Source organism: Perca fluviatilis, chromosome 5 (assembly GCF_010015445.1).
Source record: "Perca fluviatilis chromosome 5, GENO_Pfluv_1.0, whole genome shotgun sequence".
NCBI lineage: Eukaryota > Metazoa > Chordata > Actinopteri > Perciformes > Percidae > Perca > Perca fluviatilis.
Genome location: NC_053116.1, coordinates 41,376,095 through 41,401,815, shown reverse-complemented (window position 1 = coordinate 41,401,815; position 25,721 = coordinate 41,376,095). Strand labels below are relative to the sequence as shown.

Below are 25,721 nucleotides of genomic sequence, written 5' to 3'. Positions count from 1 at the left end.
CTTTGCTGCAAAGTTTGATTCTGCTGAGAGCTGCTGCCTGGTACCTCTAAATAAACCAACATGAAACCAATCATTTCCTGTTTGCCACAAATGTTCAGAGTTCAGAGACAGTATCATCTCTTGAGGGTAAATTTGATTTGCAATAGAGGGCTAAACCACAAACATTCGAGAAGATGTGCGATGCTTCAAAGTGGTTACAGGAAACAAACAACCAATCTGTTTGTCAGAATAATAAAACCATTTGAATGTAGGACAGGATAACGTGGTGCTGAGCAGTGAAGAGCAAGCCTCTGCGGGCCGGGTCGGTCCATCGAGGCCTCTGAACTTCACTGCCACCAGCGCTTCCTCACACAGGTGTTGGGCCCATTTTTCAGAAGAGCTTCAATGTTTTCTTTGTTTTGTTTCAGTGAATTTTAAAACTGTGAAGTAGAGACATGAAGGTGAGCAGCGCTGCAGTGACAGGATGCAAACAGGTTAATGATGAGAGACACAGCAGGAAAGAGTTGGCCTGAGAAAGAATAACCACATGTTGTTGTGGTCGTTTCATGCCAGCGTTGTGTTCTGAATACTTTCTATTCTGCAGATGCCAGCTCCTCCAGCACACTGTGTGCACAGCTTTAAGTTTCTCACTGAAGCTACCATTTGTTCAATTACCAAAACCACAATAATATACCTCTCATCTATGAAATGATTATGACTTCAGGTTCAGAGAAATCTTCATACACAAACTGTAAAAGAAAGGAGACCTCCATCTGGGCCAGACTCCAGACGGTGGCCCCAGGTCATTCTTCCTCGATTATCCTTGAGGCTTTTTGAACCATTCCTAGTCCGGCCCCTCACCTGAGACCACTTTGCTATGGGAGACCCTCCAAGAAGCACCAGGCTCCAGACAACACAGCCCTCAGGTTCATATGGCACACAAACCTCTGCGCCCTGGTAGGGCGATTAAAACACTGTCATCTGCAAACTTTCATCATCATAGTTGCTCCTGCAGTCATTTGCAGGCCTGGATTGGCTAATCGGCATCACCGGGAGAGTTCCAGGTGGGCCAGTCTGGTTATAAGTTAAGATAAGATAATACGTTATTGTCTGTTACGCAACGGTTACAGATAATTGTTTTTGACAAGGCTCCAGTCACAAAGAGACATTCACTCGGACATATAAAAACAAGACATGGGGTGTTAAATGTCAGCTGACTGTGGTGTTCATTTTGTGCTGTTCAGTATGGCTGTTGCAGAGGGGATGAAAGATTTCTTGTAGATGTTTTTGCGGGCCAATGGTACCCTAAAACGTCTGCCGGATGGTCGTAGCTGTAAGGAGTGATGGAGGGGGTGAGAGGGGTCCTCTGTGATCAGGTTGGCTTTCCTGATAACTGAGCGGCTGTACAGCTCAGATAGGGGGGGATGGGGGGGAGCCAGTTATTTTGTCAGCGTGATTCACTATACGTGAGAGTCTTGTTTTGTGTTTGAGTTTTGTGTGAGTTGGTTGTACCAGGAAGAGATATTGAAAGTTATCTCCTCCTCAGCAGCCACTAGTCCAGTTTGCTGCTAACAGTGTTCATAGCTGCTGTCAGTGTGGAAGACAAATCTACTGTCAGCCAGACTGATCTCATGAAGTGGTGTATGTATGACACACCAATTCGTATGCCATTTTGGCATGTTATCAAGACACATACTCGGTTTGTAGCTTGTTTATCAATGCTGTTTGGTCTCCATTGACTTACATTACCTTGGGATTGTGTGTGAATTTACGCCGTAGTGAGTACTATGAAAGGGTGAAATTCCACGTAGGTTGGTCGGGGGGGTGGATGAGTCAAACAACAACACAGGACTCTCACCCAGGAGACCCGGGATCTTGTCCCACATATCACGTTTCCTTTGTGTCCCGCGTGTTACGTTTCCTAAAGTCAACCTTTGCTTTCTTCTTTTACTAAGGTCAACCCCGTTCTTCTTTTCCTAAACCCAACCGGTTATTCTTTTCCTAAACACAAGCCGTCCGCTGTATACGGTGCTCAAAATGCATACAGATAACACGCCACATGGCTTTAGAAAAGTGGCGTGTATGTTTACACGGAGTCATGATGTCACGTTGTGTAAGCTGTTGTATCACAGTGTGTGAACAAGCCGACATGATCAGATTAGTTACAATATAATCACGTTTTATGTCCAAATGTTACTAGTGACCCATTATGCCTTTTATCATCAAAATTAGGATAGCAAATATACAAAGCTCACGAGTGAAAGGGAAACGAAAGTAATGTGAATTATTATACAAAGAAAAAATAGATTATGGTGTCATTAGTAAGTGAAATACAATTGATATAATTCTTGTCACTGTCTCTCCATGTCTCTGTCCGAGATATCAACAGGCCTATCCTGATTCAGCTTGGTTTCCCCATCTGCAGGTAACTGATATTGAATTTGATGTTGACTTTTGTTATGTTAAAAATGTATAATGTTACTATAACAGCTATATTCCGGTGTTGAAGACAGTGTACTGTTTCATATACTGTGTTTTTATGAAGCAGAAATGACTTAGATGCTGAGGATTTAATTTAATTTATTTTATTTTACATTTTACTGTGAAATAGACAAAGTATTGTAAAACATGTATCACTATACTTTAGTTGAAAATAACCATTCCACTATACGATCACAGTTGAACAAGTTTAATAAAAAAGCAGAACTCCTGATAACTGCTGTGGACTGTTTATGTCTCTGTCCGGGATGTAGACATGCCTATCCTGATTCATGTGCATATGCAGCTTCACATACACAACACAGTGAGACTGATCCATAGAAGACTGTTACATTTGCACAAAATGATATTGTTGAACATCATTGTGTTGTTGATATTAACTGTTATAATAAATTTATAATTTATATACAGAATCTAAAATACAATTATGTAACCCACCTAGCTTCTTTGGGGCTTTAATGTTTTCTTTATTTTGTGAAGTTCTGTGAAGTAGAGACAAACAGGTTACTGATAAGAGATGAAGCTCAAGAAGGAAAGAGTCGGCCTGAGAAAGAGAAACCACACGAGCTTGTGGTCGGTTCATGCCAGCGTTGGGTCATGAATACTTTCTATTCTGCAGGTTCCAGCTCCTCCAGCTCTGCAGTGTGCACAACTTTTAGTTTCTCACTGAACCTACCGGCCTGCCAGCGTCTAATCTATGAAATGATTATGACATGGTACAGAGAAATCCTCGTACACAAATTGTAAAAATAAATCTGCAAATTCCATGTTGCTTAGTTTTGGCATTTCTTTCCAATTAACATCCAAAAGCAGCACAGATCTTAATATCTTAATTCAACATCTCCTCTTACAAAGGTTTGAATGATATCTTACAAAACGTTTTGGGTTGAAATAAGTGCATCACCCTGTTTATACTAGGTCGCCTGACTTCCTTCTGAATGTCCTGTCACCTAATTATGTGGGTTATATAGGAATTAATCTGGCATGTCCAGCTCTATCTCCACAGCGCTGTGGAGGAACGTCTGGCTGTACCACAGATGCATTCTGGGATAGGACACTAAACTCTCTGGGTTGTTTACATTTCTTTAAACCAATCACAGCGGTCTTGGGCGGCGCTGAGCTCCAGACAGCAGACGCAGTGACGGTGGTTCTGCTAAATAGTCTAAGGAAGGAACTTGTTCTGGTGGAATATTTGCACCCTGCAAAAGAAAACTCCACATCCAATATTACATGAAGTTAACTGTTGACACAATACAGTAACGTGAGCTATTTAAATGAGCTGATACATGGTTAAACCTGATTGGCTCTTACCAGTGTATCTCCGTGTGGTTTTTGTCCACAGCAATCCCACCAATCAGTCCCAAAACCTCCCAGTTAGAAAGGAAATGATCTAACATATTCTTTATAAAACCTCCCAGTTAGAAAGGAAATGATCTAACATATTCTTTATAAAACCTCCCAGTTAGAAAGGAAATGATCTAACATATTCTTTATAAAACCTCCCAGTTAGAAAGGAAATGATCTAACATATTCTTTATAAAACCTCCCAGGTAGAGAGGAAATTACCTAACATATTCTTTATAAAACCTCCCAGTTAGAGAGGAAATGACCTAACATATTCTTTATAAAACCTCCCAGTTAGAGAGGAAATGATCTAACATATTCTTTATAAAACCTCCCAGTTAGAGAGGAAATGACCTAAACATATTCTTTATAAAACCTCCCAGTTAGAGAGGAAATTACCTAACATATTCTTTATAAAACCTCCCAGTTAGAGAGGAAATGATCTAACATATTCTTTATAAAACCTCCCAGTTAGAAAGGAAATGATCTAACATATTCTTTATAAAACCTCCCAGTTAGAAAGGAAATGATCTAACATATTCTTTATTAAACCTCCCAGTTAGAAAGGAAATGATCTAACATATTCTTTATAAAACCTCCCAGTTAGAGAGGAAATGATCTAACATATTCTTTATAAAACCTCCCAGTTAGAAAGGAAATGATCTAACATATTCTTTATAAAACCTCCCAGTTAGAAAGGAAATGATCTAACATATTCTTTATAAAACCTCCCAGTTAGAGAGGAAATGATCTAACATATTCTTTATAAAACCTCCCAGTTAGAGAGGAAATGATCTAACATATTCTTTATAAAACCTCCCAGTTAGAGAGGATATGACCTAACATATTCTTTATAAAACCTCCCAGTTAGAGAGGAAATGATCTAACATTGTTTATAAAACCTCCCAGTTAGAGAGGAAATGACCTAAACATATTCTTTATAAAACCTCCCACTTAGAGAGGAAATGACCTAACATATTCTTTATAAAACCTCCCAGTTAGAGAGGAAATGATCTAACATATTCTTTATAAAACCTCCCAGTTAGAGAGGAAATGACCTAAACATATTCTTTATAAAACCTCCCAGTTAGAGAGGAAATGATCTAACATATTCTTTATAAAACCTCCCAGTTAGAAAGGAAATGATCTAAACATATTCTTTATAAAACCTCCCAGTTAGAGAGGAAATGATCTAACATATTCTTTATAAAACCTCCCAGTTAGAAAGGAAATGATCTAAACATATTCTTTATAAAACCTCCCAGTTAGAGAGGAAATGATCTAACATATTCTTTATAAAACCTCCCAGTTAGAGAGGAAATGACCTAAACATATTCTTTATAAAACCTCCCAGTTAGAGAGGAAATGACCTAACATATTCTTTATAAAACCTCCCAGTTAGAAAGGAAATGATCTAACATATTCTTTATAAAACCTCCCAGTTAGAAAGGAAATGATCTAACATATTCTTTATTAAACCTCCCAGTTAGAAAGGAAATGATCTAACATATTCTTTATAAAACCTCCCAGTTAGAGAGGAAATGATCTAACATATTCTTTATAAAACCTCCCAGTTAGAAAGGAAATGATCTAACATATTCTTTATAAAACCTCCCAGTTAGAAAGGAAATGATCTAACATATTCTTTATAAAACCTCCCAGTTAGAGAGGAAATGATCTAACATATTCTTTATAAAACCTCACAGTTAGAGAGGAAATGACCTAACATATTCTTTATAAAACCTCCCAGTTAGAGAGGAAATGATCTAACATATTCTTTATAAAACCTCCCAGTTAGAGAGGATATGACCTAACATATTCTTTATAAAACCTCCCAGTTAGAGAGGAAATGATCTAACATTGTTTATAAAACCTCCCAGTTAGAGAGGAAATGACCTAACATATTCTTTATAAAACCTCCCACTTAGAGAGGAAATGACCTAACATATTCTTTATAAAACCTCCCAGTTAGAGAGGAAATTATCTAACATATTCTTTATAAAACCTCCCAGTTAGAAAGGAAATGATCTAACATATTCTTTATAAAACCTCCCAGTTAGAGAGGAAATGACCTAACATATTCTTTATAAAACCTCCCAGTTAGAGAGGAAATGATCTAACATATTCTTTATAAAACCTCCCAGTTAGAGAGGAAATGACCTAAACATATTCTTTATAAAACCTCCCAGTTACAGAGGAAATGATCTAACATATTCTTTATAAAACCTCCCAGTTAGAGAGGAAATGATCTAACATATTCTTTATAAAACCTCTCAGTTAGAGAGGAAATGATCTAAACATATTCTTTATAAATCTTTACAATCATTGAAAGAATCAAGCAGGCCTGACTTGTTGCAACATCTACATCTTCTTCATAACTTGACATTTTCAGCGTGTAGCTAGCTACAAGTTTGTTGTTGCTTGTTGTTAGTGTTTCCTGAAGAGAACGGAGTTTGAGAACAGAAACACAGAGAGAGAGAGAGAGAGAGAGAGAGGAAGGATATTCCGTGGAATTAACCGTTGATGAACCACACTAGGGGTTGGAAAATGAGCAAACAAGGTATTTTTTTTTCTTTTAACATTCTAACTGAATTGTAATAAAATAATAACTATAGTTATGATGCAGGACGTGGCAGAGTACAAGATTAAAGTGCCAGAACTCTTAAAGTGAATAAATGTCCAGAGATACTTTCTACAACCGCTGCTCAGAAACACTGTCAGACACAGAAACAGTTGTTCTTTAAAGTTTAATGAAGTTTAGTTTACGGTGTACAATAATTAGTTAAAACACAATATATAAATATATGATTATTATAAAATGTAAGGGTTAATACTAAATCATGAATGTTTTATATTGCTTTAACTGCATTCAGCTCAGAGAAAAGGGATTAATATTATGTTTATTTTTAAGGTTATCATGAAGCTATGACAGAGTTTGTCCACCAGATAGTGCTGAAAAGTTAATTATTACACAACATACATGGTTTATAAGAGATCCCTAATAAATGAGTTATCTCATGTGTTTTGGTAAAAACAAACAAAAACAACAAACAAAGCTGCAAGCAGCGATGGACGGGCCCTCGCACGGCGTATTTCTGTGACAGTTGGACATTGCACGCAAGATTTAAAGGCATGAATTTGGGAAGGCATATCATGACTGGACTTAACAACAAAGCCTCTTGGAGCCAACTCCTAAACCCAACAGGAAGTCAGCATTTTGAAATTGAAAATTTATCTTTTGGATGATTTTGACCATTTGCAGGCATTGTACCACAAACCGCTCCTATATGGAGTTATATTCCTATCTTTAATCAAGAGAGCATTCTTTCAATTTGAGAGCATTTCTCACTGATATTACGTTCAGATTTTGTAATAATTTCCCTCAAAACCTTGCTCTCACACTCAAATAGTCACTGCTCGCGCTTGGATTTGCTCTGCTTGTGCTCTGCTTGTGCTCAAAGTTTGTGCTCGCGCTTGGATTTGCTCTGCTTATGCTCAGATATTTCTCCTTGCACTCAGGCTGATTCTGCGCGCTTGCAAATCTTCTCCTCTCGGATTTTTCCTGCGCTCTCGGATTGTTTGTGTGACAACCCTATCAAAATTCAGCAACCAATAGAATGCCAGCTGTAGTGTTGACCAATGAAATGATCCTTGCCCAGTTGAGGGTGCGTTTGTTTTACTTTAGAACATCTCTTGGGTGGGTACTGTCTCCACGGCACCTCCACTCCTGCCTTCCAGACTTTTTTTTTATATATATGTACTTCCTTTGCTTTATTACGAGTTTTGAAATAAAAAGGCCATATATATATATATTATTCTCTTTTTTTTAAATCAGAAAGCATTAGAGTTATACAAATACACTTGTAATACTCCACTTTGACAGCTAGCTACATAAATAAATGTACATAAAAGCATATGACAGGAAAGACATTAATGAAGTCCAACAAAACACCGGCCTAGTTGGTGAGAGCCATGGAGAACGCAAAACGACGTCACCTTCGATCATGACAATCAGGAGGACAGGAGCAAGCGGGAGTCTTTAACAGATTGCCGGCCGGCCACCATGGATCGTCATGTAAGTGGTACAGCTTATTACACGGCAACTTATCAAATACATTAATAATTTGTCACAAAACACTGATTTAAAAGGGATTTTATTAACTTAAAAACGATAGTATTATTTCTGCTAAGGGAAATAGTCCGTTCCGTCTCTACGGTTAGAATCCTTAGAAATGTTTATCGAAACCGCAAACGGCAAGAGCCAGCTTCTACCGTTGAAGTCTCTGATAGTTTCTGTACACTGTCTGTTGTTGTACCTTTCCTTTTTTTTTGCCGTTTTCAAAATTTTTTTTTGCGTCGAATCAAATGTGTTATGCTCGACGATTGTCGTAGCTGGCTGGCTTGGTTCTTAAACCTCGGTCACTGTTGAGCTCTGTTGACACACACGATGTTGCAATGTAACTTATTAACGTTATTGTCCCTACGGCTTAAAGCGCCCATATTATGCTCATTTTCAGGTTCATAACTGTATTTTAAGGTTGTACCAGAATAGGTTTACATGGTTTAATTTTCAAAAAACACCATATTTTTTGTTGTACTGCACAGCTCTCTCTCACTGCTGCAGATCCTCTTTTCACCTGGTTTCTGTTTTAGCTACAGAGTGAGACCTCTTTTCATCTTCTTCTTCTGTACTATCTTTGATTGCACTCGCACATGCTCAGTAGCTCAGATGTAGAGCATGTCAGCTAGCTAACTCTAGAGACAGTAAAAGAAAGCCTGTTTCTCCAACTTTGGTCAGTTACAAGGCAGGATCAGCTGGGAGACTTCTAAATGAGGGAGCACATGGAAGTAGTTCTTTTGTAGATTATGGTGAACTCGTGTGTGTTGTAGCCAGGCCAGCTGACAGTCTTGCCTGGGCCCGGGACGAGATAAGCTTAGATGGCCCCCGTTTTTTTCTATTTTCTTTTTTTTTTTTTTTTTTTTTTTCTTTTTTTTTTTTTTTTTTTTTTTTTTTTTTTTTTTTTTTTTTTTTTTTTTTTTTTTTTTTTCCAATTTTTTTTTTTTTTTTTTTTTTTTTTTTTTTTTTTTTTTTTTTTCTTTTTTTTTTTTTTCCTGGTCCTTCTCCTCTCCTCTTCCTCTCCTGCCTCCTCTCCTATGCTCTTCCTCTCCTATGCTCTTCCTCTCCTCTGATCTTCCTCTAATCTGCGCTCTTCCTCCCTCACATCTCTCACTGAAATTAATGTGATCAGTCTCTGATCCATCCTGCTCAGACTCTCCGACTGGGCAGCGCATCTCTCTCTCTCTCTCTCTCTTTTCTCTCTCTCTCTCTCTCTCTCTCTCTCTCTCTCACCGGTAGCCTGACTCTGTCCCTCCGTTGCGAGGCAGCGGGCCCCTCCCCGCATCACTCTCTCTGTCCCCTGACAGCAGCTGGATCTCTCTCCTCTCTGTCTCATCATCTCTGGACGGAGCTACCAAACTCAACTCTTTCTGTAAAAGAGAACGTGTTGTGTCAGGCCTTTTGCACGAGCTAATGGACGTTAACATGAGAGCTGGCCTGTTAGCTTAGCTACGTTACATGGCTCCCAAACGTTCCGGCTGCGCTTGTTTCTTACCTTGCTCTACGTTGACAGTTCCAGCTTCACCGTCACCACCTTTTTTTTAAAATATTTGTTTAGAAAATCTCCAAGGCCTCTATTTTTCTTTTCTCTTTTCCTTCCTTTTCTGAGCACCGGACTTGTGCTGACCGGACATTTTGAGCATACAGAACTTCAAATCTACTGAAAACAACATCAACTTTTGATAAGTGGCCAAACCATTTTTGTGTTGGGGGTGGGGGGTTTCTTGACCACCATTTCAAGGACAATTAGGAAGAAAACAAATAAAAAGCTTTTATGTAACTCAAATATTACATATTTTTTTCCACAAATAGGCCTATTTAAATTTTTTTTCAATTATTCCATAATTTAATGAGGGCCCAGTTCTGGGCCCCCAGTTCTGCCCCCCCCTACTGTGGGCCCGGGACAACAGACCCGTTTGTCCCCCCCTATCGGCGGGCGTGGTTGTAGCAGTGCTTTGCTATTGAGAACGACGTAGCATGCTAGCGTTCTTTAACCCGAGTCTTTAAATTGACTCACATATCACGAGTCTCTAGCATCATTAACCCGGTTCAGTTGAGTCCTACTACAATTCAATCTAACATGATAACAGCGGCACACACAAACCTCTTGCAACATTAGCTACTACTATTCCTAGCCATCTTAGCTGCAAAAAGCTTTATAACTTACAATTTCGTAGTTAACAGCAACTCCACAAGTCAACTCAAGCGCCTGAGTGAGCAGAGAGACAGTCCCGACCCGCAGACTCAGAGCCGGGAGCTCGCGAGACCGTGGGATTCACTTTCGGAACTCACGAGCCCTCGATGACTCGTGAGTTGTTGGTGATTCATGAGTTTGATGACTCGTGAGTGCCCGCGGAGTCAGTAAATCCCGCGAATCAACTGAATCAGCCGGCTACGTTGTCATGAGTGGATCTGATTCAGACGAGCGAGCATGAGGAGCGAGTGCAGCTTCTCCTCGAGCTCAGGGTAAAGCAAATCCACAACAAAAGCCATTCTTTCACTTTTGAAACAACATACAATGTTCTGCACGTAACCTAGCTAGGACTATTGTAGGTTTAGTGTATAAATGTAGTATATTAAAATGCAATTAGGTCGAGCAGACAGTCATTTGTAAGGTTGCCTCGCCAACAACTCATGTTTTTTTTTTACTTCACAAAACTTTATTATTCAAATACAGATGCACACATTGAAAACATTAAATGCATACAGTGCATCCATGAAAAAGGGGCGCATGGAATTTACATTAAAGAGAGTTTAAGTCATTGTAAATGTTCATATTAAAGTTAAAAAATATATTTCCATGTCATTTTTAAATTAATATTCGGTTTTCTTTCAGACCATTTATATTTATGGATATTTTTTTTAAATAAAATTAAAAGATTCTAAATGAAAACATGGCATTTTATCCAAATCAAAAGCTCGCCTTGGACGTAGCATACAATACTGACTCAAGTGATTCAAGTGACTCGCACAACCCGGATCAGTTTAGTGAGTGACTCAGAATAACCTGAATCCTAAAAAGGAATCGAGTTTGCCAGGCCTAAAAAGAACACCCCAAATCCCAGAAAAAGTGTTTTTTTCATAATATGGGCACTTTAAGTAGCCTAACTGCTTAGCAATCATAGACTATATATAGCTACAAATGTAGCGATAGGCTTTCACAAGACTTTCGTTGCCTGCAATGGAGGACAGGATATGCTCCACTTTTCCCCACTTTTTGCCATATCTGAAAAATCCAATTTATTAACATGTCTAACTGCAGACTTTTATTATTTTTATTAATGAAAAACTGCAGACCTGATCAGTTATAAAATGTGAAACTCTAACCCTTTATTAATGACTTAGTAATAACGGCAGACATAATGACTTATCAGACAATGTAAAACATGATATCCTTTATTAATGACTTATCGTGTTATAGAAATTTTTTTTACAACCTGGCAACCTTATGCTTATTCATTATTTTCATACCATTAATTAAGCCATTGATTAATGTTTTTAAACACCTCCACCTGCCATATCAGAAAGTGGTATTGACAATTTCATACATGATCATAGCTTCAAGTCATTTTTTATTAAAGATTGCATGTTGACCTCACTACGTTTGCTTTAGAGAAATCCACAATGATTCTTTTTAAGATAAATTGTGTAACATGAAATGTATTTTCCTACAGAACCTGCTTAGACGTCACATCTTGGAGAGGTTGCAAAACAAGGTGCAATACGTGGTCAGCCATCCTGACTTGGACCTTGATTATATTATTTTCATGTGCACCCATGAATGCCTACTTATTGATGCATTGGAAGAGCAAATGGAGTTGCCAGGAAATATAGTTAATGCTCTAAGAGAACTGTGCAACCTGGTTAAAAGTCAGGTGGAAAATGATCAAGATATTACACATGTTGATGTATAGACAGTGCAAGGGGCAAGGGGGCGACCCAAAGTCATCATTCAACAGGACAAGTTACAGGACTTGATAGACACCCAGCTGCCCATACCATGCATAGCAAAACTGCTGGGAGTCAGTAACGTGACAGTATACCGTCGAATGGCGGAATTTGGAATTTCTGTGTCAGGGTCGTACAGTACAATGTCAGACCAGGAGCTTAACACTTTAGTGTCTGAAATCAAAGCTCAGATGCCACATAGTGTCTACAGGTTAGTCATGGGAAACACTGAGGTCATTAGGCCACAGGGTTCAGTGGAGCAGAATGAAGGCAGCTATGCACAGGGTAGATGCAGCGGGGATTTTTGCTCGTTTAACACAGGTAGGCTGTGTTGTCTAAAGAAGCTACTCTGTAAGGGGAACCCTTTCACTTGTGCATGTGGATACCAACCACAAACTCATAAGGTAACTTGTTTTCAAATGTAGTTGTAAAAAAAATATAGCATCTGTAAAATGCATACACTTAATTCTACTTTGTCCTGAACAGGTATAACATAGTCATTTTGGGGGGCATTGACGGCTTCTCCAGAAAGGTATTCAGATAAAAATAATGTATTATCACATTGATTTTTAGATTATTTCCCACATATTAACTGGCATATAACACTATGAAATTGCACACAGGGTTAATACAAGGCTAAAAATGTCCTATATTTAAGGGGTGCTTATATTTGTGTCCAGACCTGGAACCTGCTAACAACAATAAGGCATCTACTGGTTTCACCTTTTTCCTGACCTCTTGTGAGAGAAATGGATTGCCCTCAAGGTATGTACAAGAGGTCATGCAGTCTGATATGCATCACATGCAATTCATCCTGGTGTTGCACAGTGCTATATAACTTTAATAATAACTGTTATATAACTATGTAACAGGGTCAGAGCTGATCAAGGAGTGTATATGTTTACTGTGCGAGGAACTGACCGGGCAAGTTTTATTTCTGGAAAAAGTGTCCACAACCAGAGGTAGCCTTAATGTAATCAAATGTTTAACAAGGTAACAATAACCTTGAGTCAGCATTCACTCAATACTTTTTTCTGTGTATTTTTTGCAGTTGTATATTCTATTAATCAACAATTTTGCATTTATTATCCTCTTAAATGGAATGTGTGACTATTATGATACATCTTAGTGGCCCGTTATATTGTCTCTAACTCAAAAGGTGACATACTGTTCGTTTTAACGACTACCATTTTTCCGTTACAGAATCGAACGTCTCTGGCGTGACGTGTGGACTGCAGTAACTTGCACATATTATGATGTCCTGCATAGTCTCGAAGAAGAGGGACTACTGGATATCTCAAACACACTTCACATCTTTATGGTGCATTTTGTTTTCCTACCACGTCTCCGCAGAGACCTTCACACCTTCACTGAGGGCTGGAACCATCACCCACTTCGCACAGAGGGAAACATGACCCCTCAGCAGTTGTGGCAGCTTGGCCTGCTGCAAAACAGCACGGATGAAACTGAGAATGTTGAGGTGCACACTTACTTTTACCTCTGCAGTTATCTCTGTTGAACATACAGTAATTGAAGCAGAACACGCGCACACAAATGACATCATCACGTGGGTATCGCTCGGGAATGGTGTGCTATGTGTTTTCTAAGAGATTTGCCGCACGGTTTTCACGAAATCGGCAAAAAAACGCGCAAAATTTCCCATAGACTTTAATGGGAAATCGTCGGGAAATCGCTTAGCATCGCTCAAAACAACTCCCCTTTGGAGCCATGCTGTATCGCCATACTTTAATGTAGAAAAGAAATTAAAAGTTTAAACCGAAGACAAGACTTTGGCCTTTTTTGGGCTGAATGGGCATTTGGATACCAATCACCGTTTCTACGAAATCACAGTTTACGTATCGTCGTCTTTTCAGACCGTTTCAGATTTTCCAATGTGTGTGTATGGGGCCGGAATGTTGAGAGTTAGAGTGGGAGTCAGAGTGGGGAGCTGAATTTTTCCAAAGAAATAGGCTATATGCACACTCTCTTCCGCATTCCAAGTCAGCCAGCTAGGTTACATCCGGCGTCGACGGCGCGCACGTAGCGTCAATAACAACAATGCCGTTTTTCACTCGGTCGCTTCAAGATGTCCCTAGGGTTACGGTCAACGACGTGAGTCGAATTATACAAAAATGATGTCATACATCGACAACCAAGAAGGAGAGGGCTTCAAGTTGTATGTTTCGAGCTACATCCACAATTTTGAAGGTAAGATCTGGACGTATTTGTGTTTACATGCCCATAGCATGCATGCTATCTAGTGCTAGCGCAGCAGGTGCAACGTAGGCTATGTGTCGGTCTGTCTACTAGTATGTGTCAATCACATCCAATTTTCCTAACGCCTTTGTCAATGTCAGTTTCAAACAAGGATTCAAGGACAGGAGAGGTAACCATTAGGGATGAGTGCTACAGATCAATGAGGAAAAGCCAAAAGCCTCACAGCTTAAGCGTAAGAGAAAGTTATCCTGCGGGTTCAGCGCAGACTGGTTCATGGTTCATGAGACAGGTTACGTTCGGCAGATCAAAGTTTCTGTGAATCATTGCATCTAATCCTGCTAAAGGTTATTTTAAAGACATATTTCATTTACCATACCATAAATATTACTGGTGTGTTGTAATATTTATCGATATTTAAATATGTACGCTAATCACTGGGATTCACAGAAACTGAGTTCTGTTTTGTCACTGCATTGACACCCGTTCTGTGTCTACTGTTGAGGATGAGTAAAGTGAGATAAATAATAATATTGTGGCTACAATTTTAGCTCATACTAATTGTTTAGTAGTTTTTTTTTTCCACGTCATCTTTATATGTCGATGGTTCATATTTGCTTGTTTTGTCAAACATTCTCACTGTACTCATGTACTCATGTATTCTCCTTTTAAAAAACTTCACTTTTATTCTGTTATAACAGATTTGTGTATTTTCAGATTGTGCTTGAGGATGCCCGTCCTGTGCAGCTACAAAGCTGCCAGTGTACCTGTGTGGCGGGTACAGCTTTGTGTAATCATGTGGCAGCACTGTTGTACCAGACTGCACATTATTGCCAGCTAAGCATCACCTCTGTTCCCCCAACACACAGCTGCACAGAGACTGAACAACAGTGGCATAAGCCAAGATCCATGGTAACTAATGTTTCTAATAGGGTACTTTGATTCTATTTATGGATGTTTGTTTTTATTGATAACTTTTTTTTTTTTTTCAAATGCAGGGTGTTAAACCTGGTCTGGTTAATGACATGGTGATTCTTACAGCCAGACCCAAGGAAAGAAAACTGACGGAAGGGATCAGGTTAGTATTGTTATTGTCATTAAAGACATTTTCTGTAGTAATCAGTGAGGCCTCAGATAAAGTAGTAATCTCATCATATGATACATTGTATTTTAACATCCAAAGTTAGTATTTATAATGTCAGTTGTTTAAGCAAGAAAGTCCAAATTTTGGCAGTCAGCATTTTTTTTTTGTTATTTTGTTCGTTCAACTTATATGTTACTTACTTTATGGCTCATTTTAAAAAAAAATAAAAAAAACATTATTTTGTCTTTTTCATAGGAGCAACTTGTATAAGGGCGTCAGTTCAGCTCTGCCTGAACTTTCCACACTCAGGGTGGATGAAGTCTACCATGATGTTCCAAGTGATGTAGCTCCACTGATAACAACTATGGCTATGGACATTAATGTTCCTCTGGTTGACTCTGCATTTGGAAAAGTGCAAGAAGGAAGTGTGTTATCCTATCATATGCCAGCAAAAAGAGTTCCAAAAACCTGTCCCCACACAGATGCTCCTTCTCCCCCACAGCTGCCACTTCAGGGTTACAGGCTGGGACCCTCTACCTGCTCTTTTGTCTGCACTGAACATCAGCAGCACCACATGATGTCCCTGGCAACAACATTAGAAACCGCACACAAAATTGCCAACAGCACAAAAGAGCAGAGTTCCTGCATTGAGTGGCACCAACTAAGGCGGCCCCGCATCACCTCCTCTAAGTTCAGAGAGGTATGTCACACCAGGGCACAGAGCTCTGCTGAAAATCTTGCCAAAAGACTTCTGAGACCTAGCCATCAGACTGCAGACATGAGGAGGGGGCTTGACATGGAACCTGCTGCAGTAGGAGTACTGCAGAGTAAGGGAGGTTAACCACTATCCCTGTGGCTTCCTTATCCACCCTGACGCACCCTGGATGGGGTCATCACCTGATGGCATTGTGTACGATCCAAAGGGGCAGACAGTGTTTGGCCTTGTTGAAATTAAATGCCCCAATGTAGCAAGCTATGTTGACTGCCCATATATTAAGATCAGTGAGGGCACACACACATTAAGGAAATCTCATTCCTACTTTTGGCAGATCCAGGGCCAGTTGTTGATTTCTGGTTTGGACTGGTGCGACTTTGTTGTCTACACACAGGAAGACATGTTTATTCAGAGGATTCCAAGAGACAATGAAATCACCAAATCACTGAAAGTAAAAATTGATTATTTCTTTTTTTATTGTTACCTCTATGCTTCCCTAAATAATTAGATTCTGATAGCCTGTCACGCTTCTTTACAGAATGCTGGCAGTTCTAATCTAGCAGGTCTTATCTGTTCAATCCATTTCAAAATATTTGTACATATTTGATTCAAGTTTATATTTGTTTTATTCTTAATTGTATTACTATGTTTCTTGTTGTATTTGCATACTAATGTAATAATTATTATTAAATTATATGTCACTTGTTCTTCCTATTCATTTTTTTTTAGGTAATAATTTATTACCTAAAAATATTTAATAACTGTTTGTAATTTGGGAGCCCTAAATAAAGGTTATTATTCAGTAAATATAATTCACTGTGCATGAAAGTATTCTTTTATTACAGATGGCTTAAAAGCACTGGTGAGGTAAAGTACATATAACATGCAAATAATCCAGTTCTTTATTCAAAGAGTATGTGCAGCAGTGCATGAGGAACTATAAAAATCAATTTATACAAAGTAATTTACAAATGTACATTTAAAGAAAGTTTTCTACTACTGCTACTCTGGCTTCTTTGCCCAAGCCTTTACGAGAGGCCCGTTTTCATAGTTTGTCAGAAGACATGCAACAGTATACAGCTGATTAATGTTGCCAAAAAGCCGAAGTGGAATCTCTGTGTCAAAGAACTTGTGTTCCTTAACACGCCGTATGAGGCGCTCAACATGCACTCTGAGGCGTGCAATTGCTTGGGTCTCCCTGACCTCACAGGCAGACATCTGGGATCTTCCAGAGAGAAATGCTGGCCTATAAATCTTGCAAGGCACAAGGTCATCAACAAGAAAACCTCGGTCGACCATGATGGCCATCCCAGGTCTCAAAAGGGAGAGAATTCCAGACTCTCGCATGATCTGCTTGTCACTGATAGAACCAGCATACAGTGGAGAGATAAATGTGACTGCCCCATGAGGAGCCACTCCAAGCAGCCCTTTGAGAGTACAGTGGGACTTGTATGCTGAGAACATTTCACTTTGGAGAAGAAGTGATGAAGGGCACTGGCACCTCAGCTCTGTGCAGTCCAGGATGACTGTAGTGTCTGCATAGTCCTTAAACTCAGCTGGCAGATGTGCCCTTATTTTCTCCTCTGGTATCCAGATCCTCACAGACCCTAGCACAGTGTACAGAAAGTTGCTCCACGTTGTAATGATCCGACTGACTGTGGACTGGTGGACTCCATACCGGTCAGCAAGGTCACGCTGTTTTGAACCCAGTGCCAGGTAGTTGAGAAACATGAACATCTCATTAATGGGCTGCAGGGAACGAGTCTGTTAAAAAGAAACACAATTTACATGATGTTTCTCTCAACCTCTATTAGCCCTGATCTTTGTTAAAGGGATAGTTCACTTCAAAATGAAAATCATATACTCACTGAATTTATTTATTTCTTCAAAATATCTTCCTTCGTGTTCAGCAGAAGAAAGAAATTCATACAGGTTTGAAACAACTTGAGGGTGAGTATATGATGACAATTTTCATTTTGAAGTGAACTATCCCTTTTAAGTTGTATTGTATGGCCCATGTAAATAACTACTTACTACAGTGGAACTTGGCTCTGTAAAGGTGCCTCTCTGTGCGTGTGTCACACTGACCATATATGGCAGTGATGGCTCTATTAAGGCCCAGAATCTCATCAGCACGTCATAGGATGCAAATCTAAAAATAAACAATTCAGATATTAGCATTTAAATCTTGTATCAGTGTATACTATGAAACTACTAGGAAGTATTTCAAATATACAACTCTGTTAGCCTTCATATCTCACACACACACACACACACACACACACACACACACACACACACACACACACACACACACACACACACACACACACACCTATATCTGTTGTTGCAAAAGTACTACGGAACAATCTTACCTTGTGAAAAAACGTATGTCCTTGTCTGAGGCAGCAAAACGATGAATTCCAAAGCGCTGATTCATTGTCAGCTTCTCGACGTGTTCCCTCAGCTTGAGAATCTCATCTCTGAGAGACGTGTTGTCATCAAGGGCTAAATCAACAACTGCAGGATCTGGAGCCGAAGCGTAGTCGTGGTCCATAGGGATACAAGCTTTGTCGCAGGCTGCGTCGCCGTCATCCTCCGACACCTGGGGCGGACGCTCTCTCCTCTCCCATACACCCGGTGTTTTGGTTTAACTGGTTTTTGAATTAACTGGTGATAGATGCAGATGTGGTGTGGGCGTGGCCTTTCAGGACCCATTCCCGACTAACCAGGAAATAAACTATTTTTCATTCATTTGTCGGTGTCTTGTGAAACTTGACGATAGAAACCAGTTGCTGAGCATTAATTCTGGTCCCGACAGACATTCATGCAAACACTAGCCGTTGTCAATTGCGGAATATCATCCGTTGTTCACGCGACTGTGTCCGATCTTCTTACTGCAAGCCACGGAGACACCCAGATCGACTTGTGAATTTACATTAGTAAACATTTCACCATTAAAACAACACTGTATCTAAAATTTAAGCAAACTGGGATATGATATATTGTAGAAAAAATATGTCTTAAGTAAGTAATTAGCTGGGAAAGTTTCATGTTAATCTGTTATTAATTTTTACCCTATCACATAATGTCATGCAAAATGTGTGGGAATTTGTAATCTGTAAAGGCTCAGAAAACTAAACTGCAGTAGCACTTATATGGAGTTATATTCCTATCTTTAATCAAGAGCGCATTCTTTCAATTTGAGAGCATTTCTCACTGATATTACGTTCAGATTTTGTAATAATTTCCCTCAAAACCTTGCTCTCACACTCAAATAGTCACTGCTCGCGCTTGGATTTTCTCTGCTTGTGCTTCAAAGGTTTGTGTTTTGTTTTTTTTTTTTTTTTTTTTTTTTTTTTTTTTTTTTTTTTTTTGTTTTTTTTTTTGGGCTTGCACTCAAACTTTCTGCTTGGACTCAGATATGTTGTTGTTTGGACAGATTTCCTGCTCTCAGCTTTGAACCTTCTCCTCGCACTCAGGCTGATTCTGCTCACTTGCAAAGTTCCTGCTCTCGGATTTCTCCTGCGCGCTTGGATGTTTTGTGTGTTATAACCCTATCAAAAGTCAACAACCAATAGAATGCCAGCTGTAGTGTTGACCAATGAAATGATCCCAACCCTGTTGAGGGTGCGTTCACTTTACTTTAGAACGTCTGTTGAGGGCGGCTGCTCTGTAACCTGACTGTAACCAAGTTTATATATCCCCGCGCCGTTTATAGCTTTATTATAAGTATATGTCAACAATGTGCACAGAATGGTCGACGTACTCTCACCTGCACCCGTCGGAAACGGAGAGAAGCTTTGAAGTGGGACGTATGAAGTTATGTCCACAACTACGAGGGTGAGTAACATAATTTAAGCACCTAGCTAGCTAGCTAGCATATGGCCTAGCTTGATGTCCAGAAACAAATAGAGGTGGTTTAATGTACCTAAACAATGATCAATGATTACCAAATTTCTCTCTCATATTGCTCCTCATAACCACTGAAAACTGTCAAAAAAATCTAACCCAAAGTCCAATTATTATGGACGTTATGTGACTGATAACTGATTGATATCTGATTGATAATTGTTTAGGTACATTAAGCTTTTTCACGTTAAGCGTTAGAATGTCCCGGCTGCTGAGGGAAACTGTAGTCTATAACTTCCTGAGCGACTGATCCATTTTTGCCCCCTTTACATAATAAATATGGCTATGAAATGGAACATGAAATACATAAATGAGGCAATACATATATAGGCATTAGTCATTATAGTTCAATAGCCTAAATACATATGTTTTACTTATATTTATTTCCGGGGACTTTTATTTATTCCGTCTATTTATATGCACGTTATATTCAAAGGAAGTTTAGTTATCTCACAGGCTCAGACTAAAAGCAGCAGCAAGCCTGCCTGACATCAGTGCATAGCATATCACTGCAAAGTAAATAAAATATGAATAAATCACGAGCGCGGTAGATTCCCAGGTCAGCTAGAGCGGGTAACGCAGCTCTGCAGACGGACCAGAGTAGTCAGCACCGGGGAGCGAACCGCGGGGACCAAGCTCACAGGGCTGGTAGCTAGCTGCTAGCTAGCTGCGCAGCTAATATTAGAATATTAGACCCAGCACCGGAGGTCTGATCCCCATGATTTAAAACGAAAATCAAATAACCATTTGTTTTTTAATACCTGTTTATAAAATGAAAATCAAATGAACGAAAAAGTATACGGACCCAGTCTATTAGGTACAATTTCACCACAAATAAAACAGATCTAGAGATGATATGCTTTATTTGGCAACTTAAATGTAATTTTTTAATTAATACAAAGCAAACTGAGCAGAAAGAACAAGTATTTTGTTGGTTTGTTTCTCTTCTTCCAGGTGTGACTGAAGTACCCGTTGAGCTGCATCACAGCTGCACTATGTGCATGGACCTGTGCCAGTCAGCACATCACTCACCTGTGTGCAGAGGACAGGCAGCAGTAGCACAAACCAAGAAGGTTGGCAAGTCTGATAATAATGCAATTGTAAAAATAATAATAATATAATAGTAAAATCATGTTACATACACTTATGTTTCTTGCTTAAATTCACAGGGTGCACAACCAGGCCTGGGAGAGAAAATTACTGATGTCCACAAAACCAAATCAGAGAAGGTAAGGTAAGATGGTAATGATGTTAAAGCAAGCTGCGTACACCTAATATATTACGTGTTGATGTCTATGAATCTGTCTTTAATAGGAGCATACTATACAAAGACAACAGTGGAGAGTTCCTGGATCGGTCTGTCCTCAAAGTGCCAGAGATCTACAAGGACTTCCCTTTATTCTGCACCATCAGCGTATAATCAAAGTGATAAAAGAGACAACAAATTATTGTTTTCTCTGTTGACATGAATAGGTGCCTGTAATGTCTGCCCATATATTCAATCAATTCAATAAATGTTGATAAGTATCACTGCTATTTCTTAAATCATTGTAGTTTTTCAGAGCAATAAGATACAGATTATTAAAACCATGTTCACATTTGCAACAAATTAAAACCCTGATCAAGGCAAATAGTTTTTTCATGTTCCATAACATTTATAAAAAAAAAAAACAGTACAATCAAATTTACCAGAGCTGACACTTGGTAAATAGCTTTAATTTACCATGTCAAAACAATGAGTAATTCATAACAAATTGCACAATATTTGACACGAAACCTTAAAAGTGTATGGTTCATACTACGGTGAAGCAGTACAATGTGCCTATAGGATTTACTGTAGCAGGAACATTGATATTGGCAAACAGATGACCCAGGTTCAGGTGAGTTTGTGAGCAGGGTTATGAATAAAGATAAGATAGGCCTAGTGTTCACAAGAGGGATGATTCAGGTATGGCAACACAAATTAAGAATAATTCAATTAAATAGGTAAATTAACTATACAAGAGCAATTAAGGTAAAGTTTTGAGGTGGCAAGCTAAAGTATAGTCAATAGCATGGAGTCAAATCAACAGTGTACACCAGAATAATATATACTGTGATCAAGTAATGATACTTACTGTTATCTGTACTAATATAACACAAAAAAATAATAGTGTTTGATGCAGTATGGAGAACAACCAAGTCCCATATGAACCCAGGAGACTTTAAGTGCAGCTGTTGATGATGTTCACTACAAACAAAACTTGCAGATGGTTGTAGTCTGTAGCCAGTCATACAGTAGGTAGATCTGGAGCAGATGGTTGTAGTCTGTAGCCAGCCATACAGCAGGTAGATCTGGAGCAGATGGTTGTAGTCTGTAGCCAGTCATACAGTAGGTAGATCTGGAGCAGATGGTTGTAGTCTGTAGCCAGTCGTACAGTAGGTAGATCTGGAGCAGATGGTTGTAGTCTGTAGCCAGTCGTACAGTAGGTAGATCTGGAGCAGATGGTTGTAGTCTGTAGCCAGCCATACAGTAGGTAGATCTGGAGCAGATGGTTGTAGTCTGTAGCCAGACATACAGTAGGTAGATCTGGAGTAGCAGGGTGAATTCTAGCTATCATGGGTTGGTGATATGACACACACAGATCAACAGGGGTCAAACCCCTCAGCCCCACCTGGATGAAAAGAAAGTAAAACAAAATACTTGTTTTTTCAGTTCAGTTTGCTTTGTATTAATTAAACAAATAACTGCTATTTAAGGAGCAAATAAGAAACCATATCATTTCTAGATCTGTTTTTATTATAGTGATAAAATTGAACTTAACATTACGTTTTATACAGATTGCTATGAATCTATTTTCAAACTAATGTTATATGAAGGAATGAAGACTAAATTCTGATGAACAACACACAACAGTGATGCAAAAACTGACACAAACAATCCAGTTTCTTGTGTTCTTTCAGTTATATTACAGTTTAGGTTTTACTACTGGCTCTAACATGAAATTAGCCAAATCCCAGGAACATGGTTAACCAAACGAGGAAAAAATACAAAGTAGGGTCATCACATATACAAAAAACACTGTGGTCATATATCGTCGCAATCTAGCTAGCTATACAATAAAGAACATATATTTGTTTCTGGACATCAAGCTAGGCTATATGCTAGCGCCATATGCTAGCTAGCTAGCTAGGTGCTTAAGTTATGTTACTCACCCTCGTAGTTGTGGACATAACTTCATACGTCCCACTTCAAAGCTTTCTCCCGTTTCCTGACAGGTTGCAGGTGAAAGTGCGTCGACCATTCTGTGCACATTGTTGACATATACTTATAATAAAGCTATAAACGGCGCAGGGATATATAAACTGATAGGGTTATAACACACAAAAAATCCAAGCGCGCAGGAGAAATCCGAGAGCAGGAACTTTGCAAGTGAGCAGAATCAGCCTGAGTGCGAGGAGAAGGTTCAAAGCTGAGAGCAGGAAATCTGTCCAAACAACAACATATCTGAGTCCAAGCAGAAAGTTTGAGTGCAAGCAGAGCAAATCCAAGCGCGAGCACAAACTTTGAGCACAAGCAGAGCAAATCCAAGCGCGAGCAGTGACTATTTGAGTGTGAGAGCAAGGTTTTGAGGGAAATTATTACAAAATCTGAACGTAATATCAGTGAGAAATGCTCTCAAATTGAAAGAATGCGCTCTTGATTAAAGATAGGAATATAACTCCATACATGAGCTGATTTTTGTTCAGAAGATGTATCAGAAAATACATCTTGTTTGTTGAAAAATAAAAAATACAAAATGTTTCAACAGCATGTGTGTGTATCTGCAAATATTTCTGTGCATGTGAACAATCTGAAGAATTTTCTAAAATTTGAACTGTGTGTGTGTGTGTGTGTGTGTGTGTGTGTGTGTCTCTGTCTGTGTGTGTGTGTGTGTCTCTCTGTCTCTGTGTGTGTGTGTGTGTGTGTGTGTGTGTGTGTCTCTGTCTCTGTGTGTGTGTGTGTGTTTGTCTGTCTCTGTGTGTGTGTGTTTAATGGGATGTTCAATTTAGAAATGTAAGAATTAACCCTTGTGTTGTCTTCCTGTCGACGATGCAATGTTTTCTTTTTCTGTGTCAACATTTAAAAAATCTATAATGCATGCTATAAAATTTAATAAAACACCCAAGTTCAATGAAAGTAGTGAACTGATCATTTATTATTTATTAACTTGTGAAGAGCGTTGTAGGGAACCATCTACGTTATTTATTATTTGAGAATTTGGTTGAAATAAAACCAAATGTTCTGATATAGAAAATTGTTGAAAATGAAAAAAAAAAGGGTCAGATTAGACCTGAGGACATCAGGAGGGTTGAATGAAGACAATGCTGGAAAAAATTATGGAAAGAAGTTGTTTCACACTTTACAAAAAGTGAAGAAATATAAAGATGAGTAAAAAATAAAAACATTGTGTAAAGTCTCCAGAGCCGACAACAGTGAGTTATTTTAAGCCACGAGAGGGGGGCTGTAAATCAGAAAGAGAGGACTGTGAGTTTGCAGTGTGTTTAGCGATTGTTGCCGTAATTCTAAGCCAATGAAGTGTGTTCCGTCGGTAAGGTAGTGGTATTTTTTTAGCGTTTCGTATTGTAATTCTAAGGAGCGGGAAGTGTTGCCTGGCCGTGTGGAGAGGACGGGGAGGTTGTTGTGTTTTTAGCGGTTCATACACTGTAATTCGCATTTTACGCCGAAAAAGTGTGTCTGTCAGTTGGTTACAGAGCTCCGCGTGAGCATGGGCTTTTATGACTGTCAATATAGCCAGCATCTACCGTTAGCTACCCCCATGTGCTGTGGAGTAATGTCTGGCTATGTGAGAAAAGTGTCTAGCAACATTGTTGTGAAGGCTGCGGTCTCAGCCTGGCAACTCCCGTGAACTTCGAGTCTGGGCAGGAGGGGGCGGGGGAAACGACTCTCCAGTATTTTGAATTTGTACTGCAGTAACTATTTTAACCGCTAGCTGCCAGTATTACACACAATATTACATATTGCACCTTTAAAAGCCTTTAATTTTCTCAAAAAACGACAGTGCGCCTTATAATCCGGAGCGCCTTATATATATATATATATATATATATATATATATGGATCAACCTCACGGATCACTGCCCCGTTGACGGGACACTGCGTCGCTGTAACCTCGATAAAAATTCCACTCATTCGCGTTTTTATAACTTTAAAGCATTAAATATTCAAAATATACAGCCATGCGACACATCAATTGAAAGCTTAGCCTCTAATGATTAATTTAAGCCCACCTACAAAGCATACGATGATTTATAGCAGTTACACAACTGTTACAAAGTAAACAATTTACAATAAAACAATTCAGCCATAATCTGCCCAGCTGTCGAGAGTGCATCCATACCTGATTTCGTTGTCCTTTCAGCAACAAAGTGGTATTTTGGCCAAAACTTGATTTTCATAAATCCACAAGAGTCCAAGGAAATGTAATATCCAAGCTTTATATTACAAAACGATCTGTTCGCCTCACAATGTTGAAGTTTCTGGCCGAATCACAACGGAAAAACGCGTTTTCCATTTCCGCACTTGTCATCGCCGCTAGCTTCTCTGCCCAGCTCGCTACATGATCGATGTGGGCGTCATCGTATTCCTTAGCTTCTAAGCTTTCGATTGGTAGCTCATATTAGCCAACCCGTTCAGGTTTGCCTCTGATATGGCCAATGGAAGAGGACAAGCTGATGACAACATGTCAGGGACCACGTTGAGACGATCGCCATTTTTCTCGGACCACTTAGATTTAAATGCTATAAGGAGGGAGTGATCGGAGTTGTTGTCAGAACGCTTCATAAAGTTTGACTTTATCTGACGGTTTTGTTGACATTCCCTTTAGCACAGCTCCATCTAGTGGATGCATAACACAACCCCAGTCAAA

The 25,721-nt window shown here is 39.2% G+C and overlaps 3 protein-coding genes across 4 annotated transcripts in view; 2 read left to right on the top strand and 1 right to left on the bottom strand.

The window, feature by feature from the left end:
- Positions 1-25,721, top strand: part of LOC120558615 — a 411,267-nt gene that overhangs the window by 305,531 nt on the left and 80,015 nt on the right. The gene's annotated exons all lie outside the window — the stretch shown is intronic.
- LOC120558619 lies at positions 13,970-16,507 on the top strand. Its single transcript, XM_039799680.1, has 4 exons — positions 13,970-14,095; positions 14,819-15,013; positions 15,100-15,179; positions 15,441-16,507. Exons 1-4 carry the CDS (start codon positions 14,066-14,068, stop codon positions 16,024-16,026), a joined length of 891 nt encoding a protein of 296 aa, XP_039655614.1. The 5' UTR covers positions 13,970-14,065; the 3' UTR covers positions 16,027-16,507.
- On the bottom strand, positions 16,740-18,729 carry LOC120558616. Its single transcript, XM_039799678.1, has 3 exons — positions 18,276-18,729; positions 17,935-18,052; positions 16,740-17,664 (listed from the first exon to the last, which is right to left on the bottom strand). The coding sequence occupies exons 1-3, from the start codon at positions 18,455-18,457 to the stop codon at positions 16,903-16,905; spliced, it is 1,062 nt and encodes a 353-aa protein (XP_039655612.1). The 5' UTR covers positions 18,458-18,729; the 3' UTR covers positions 16,740-16,902.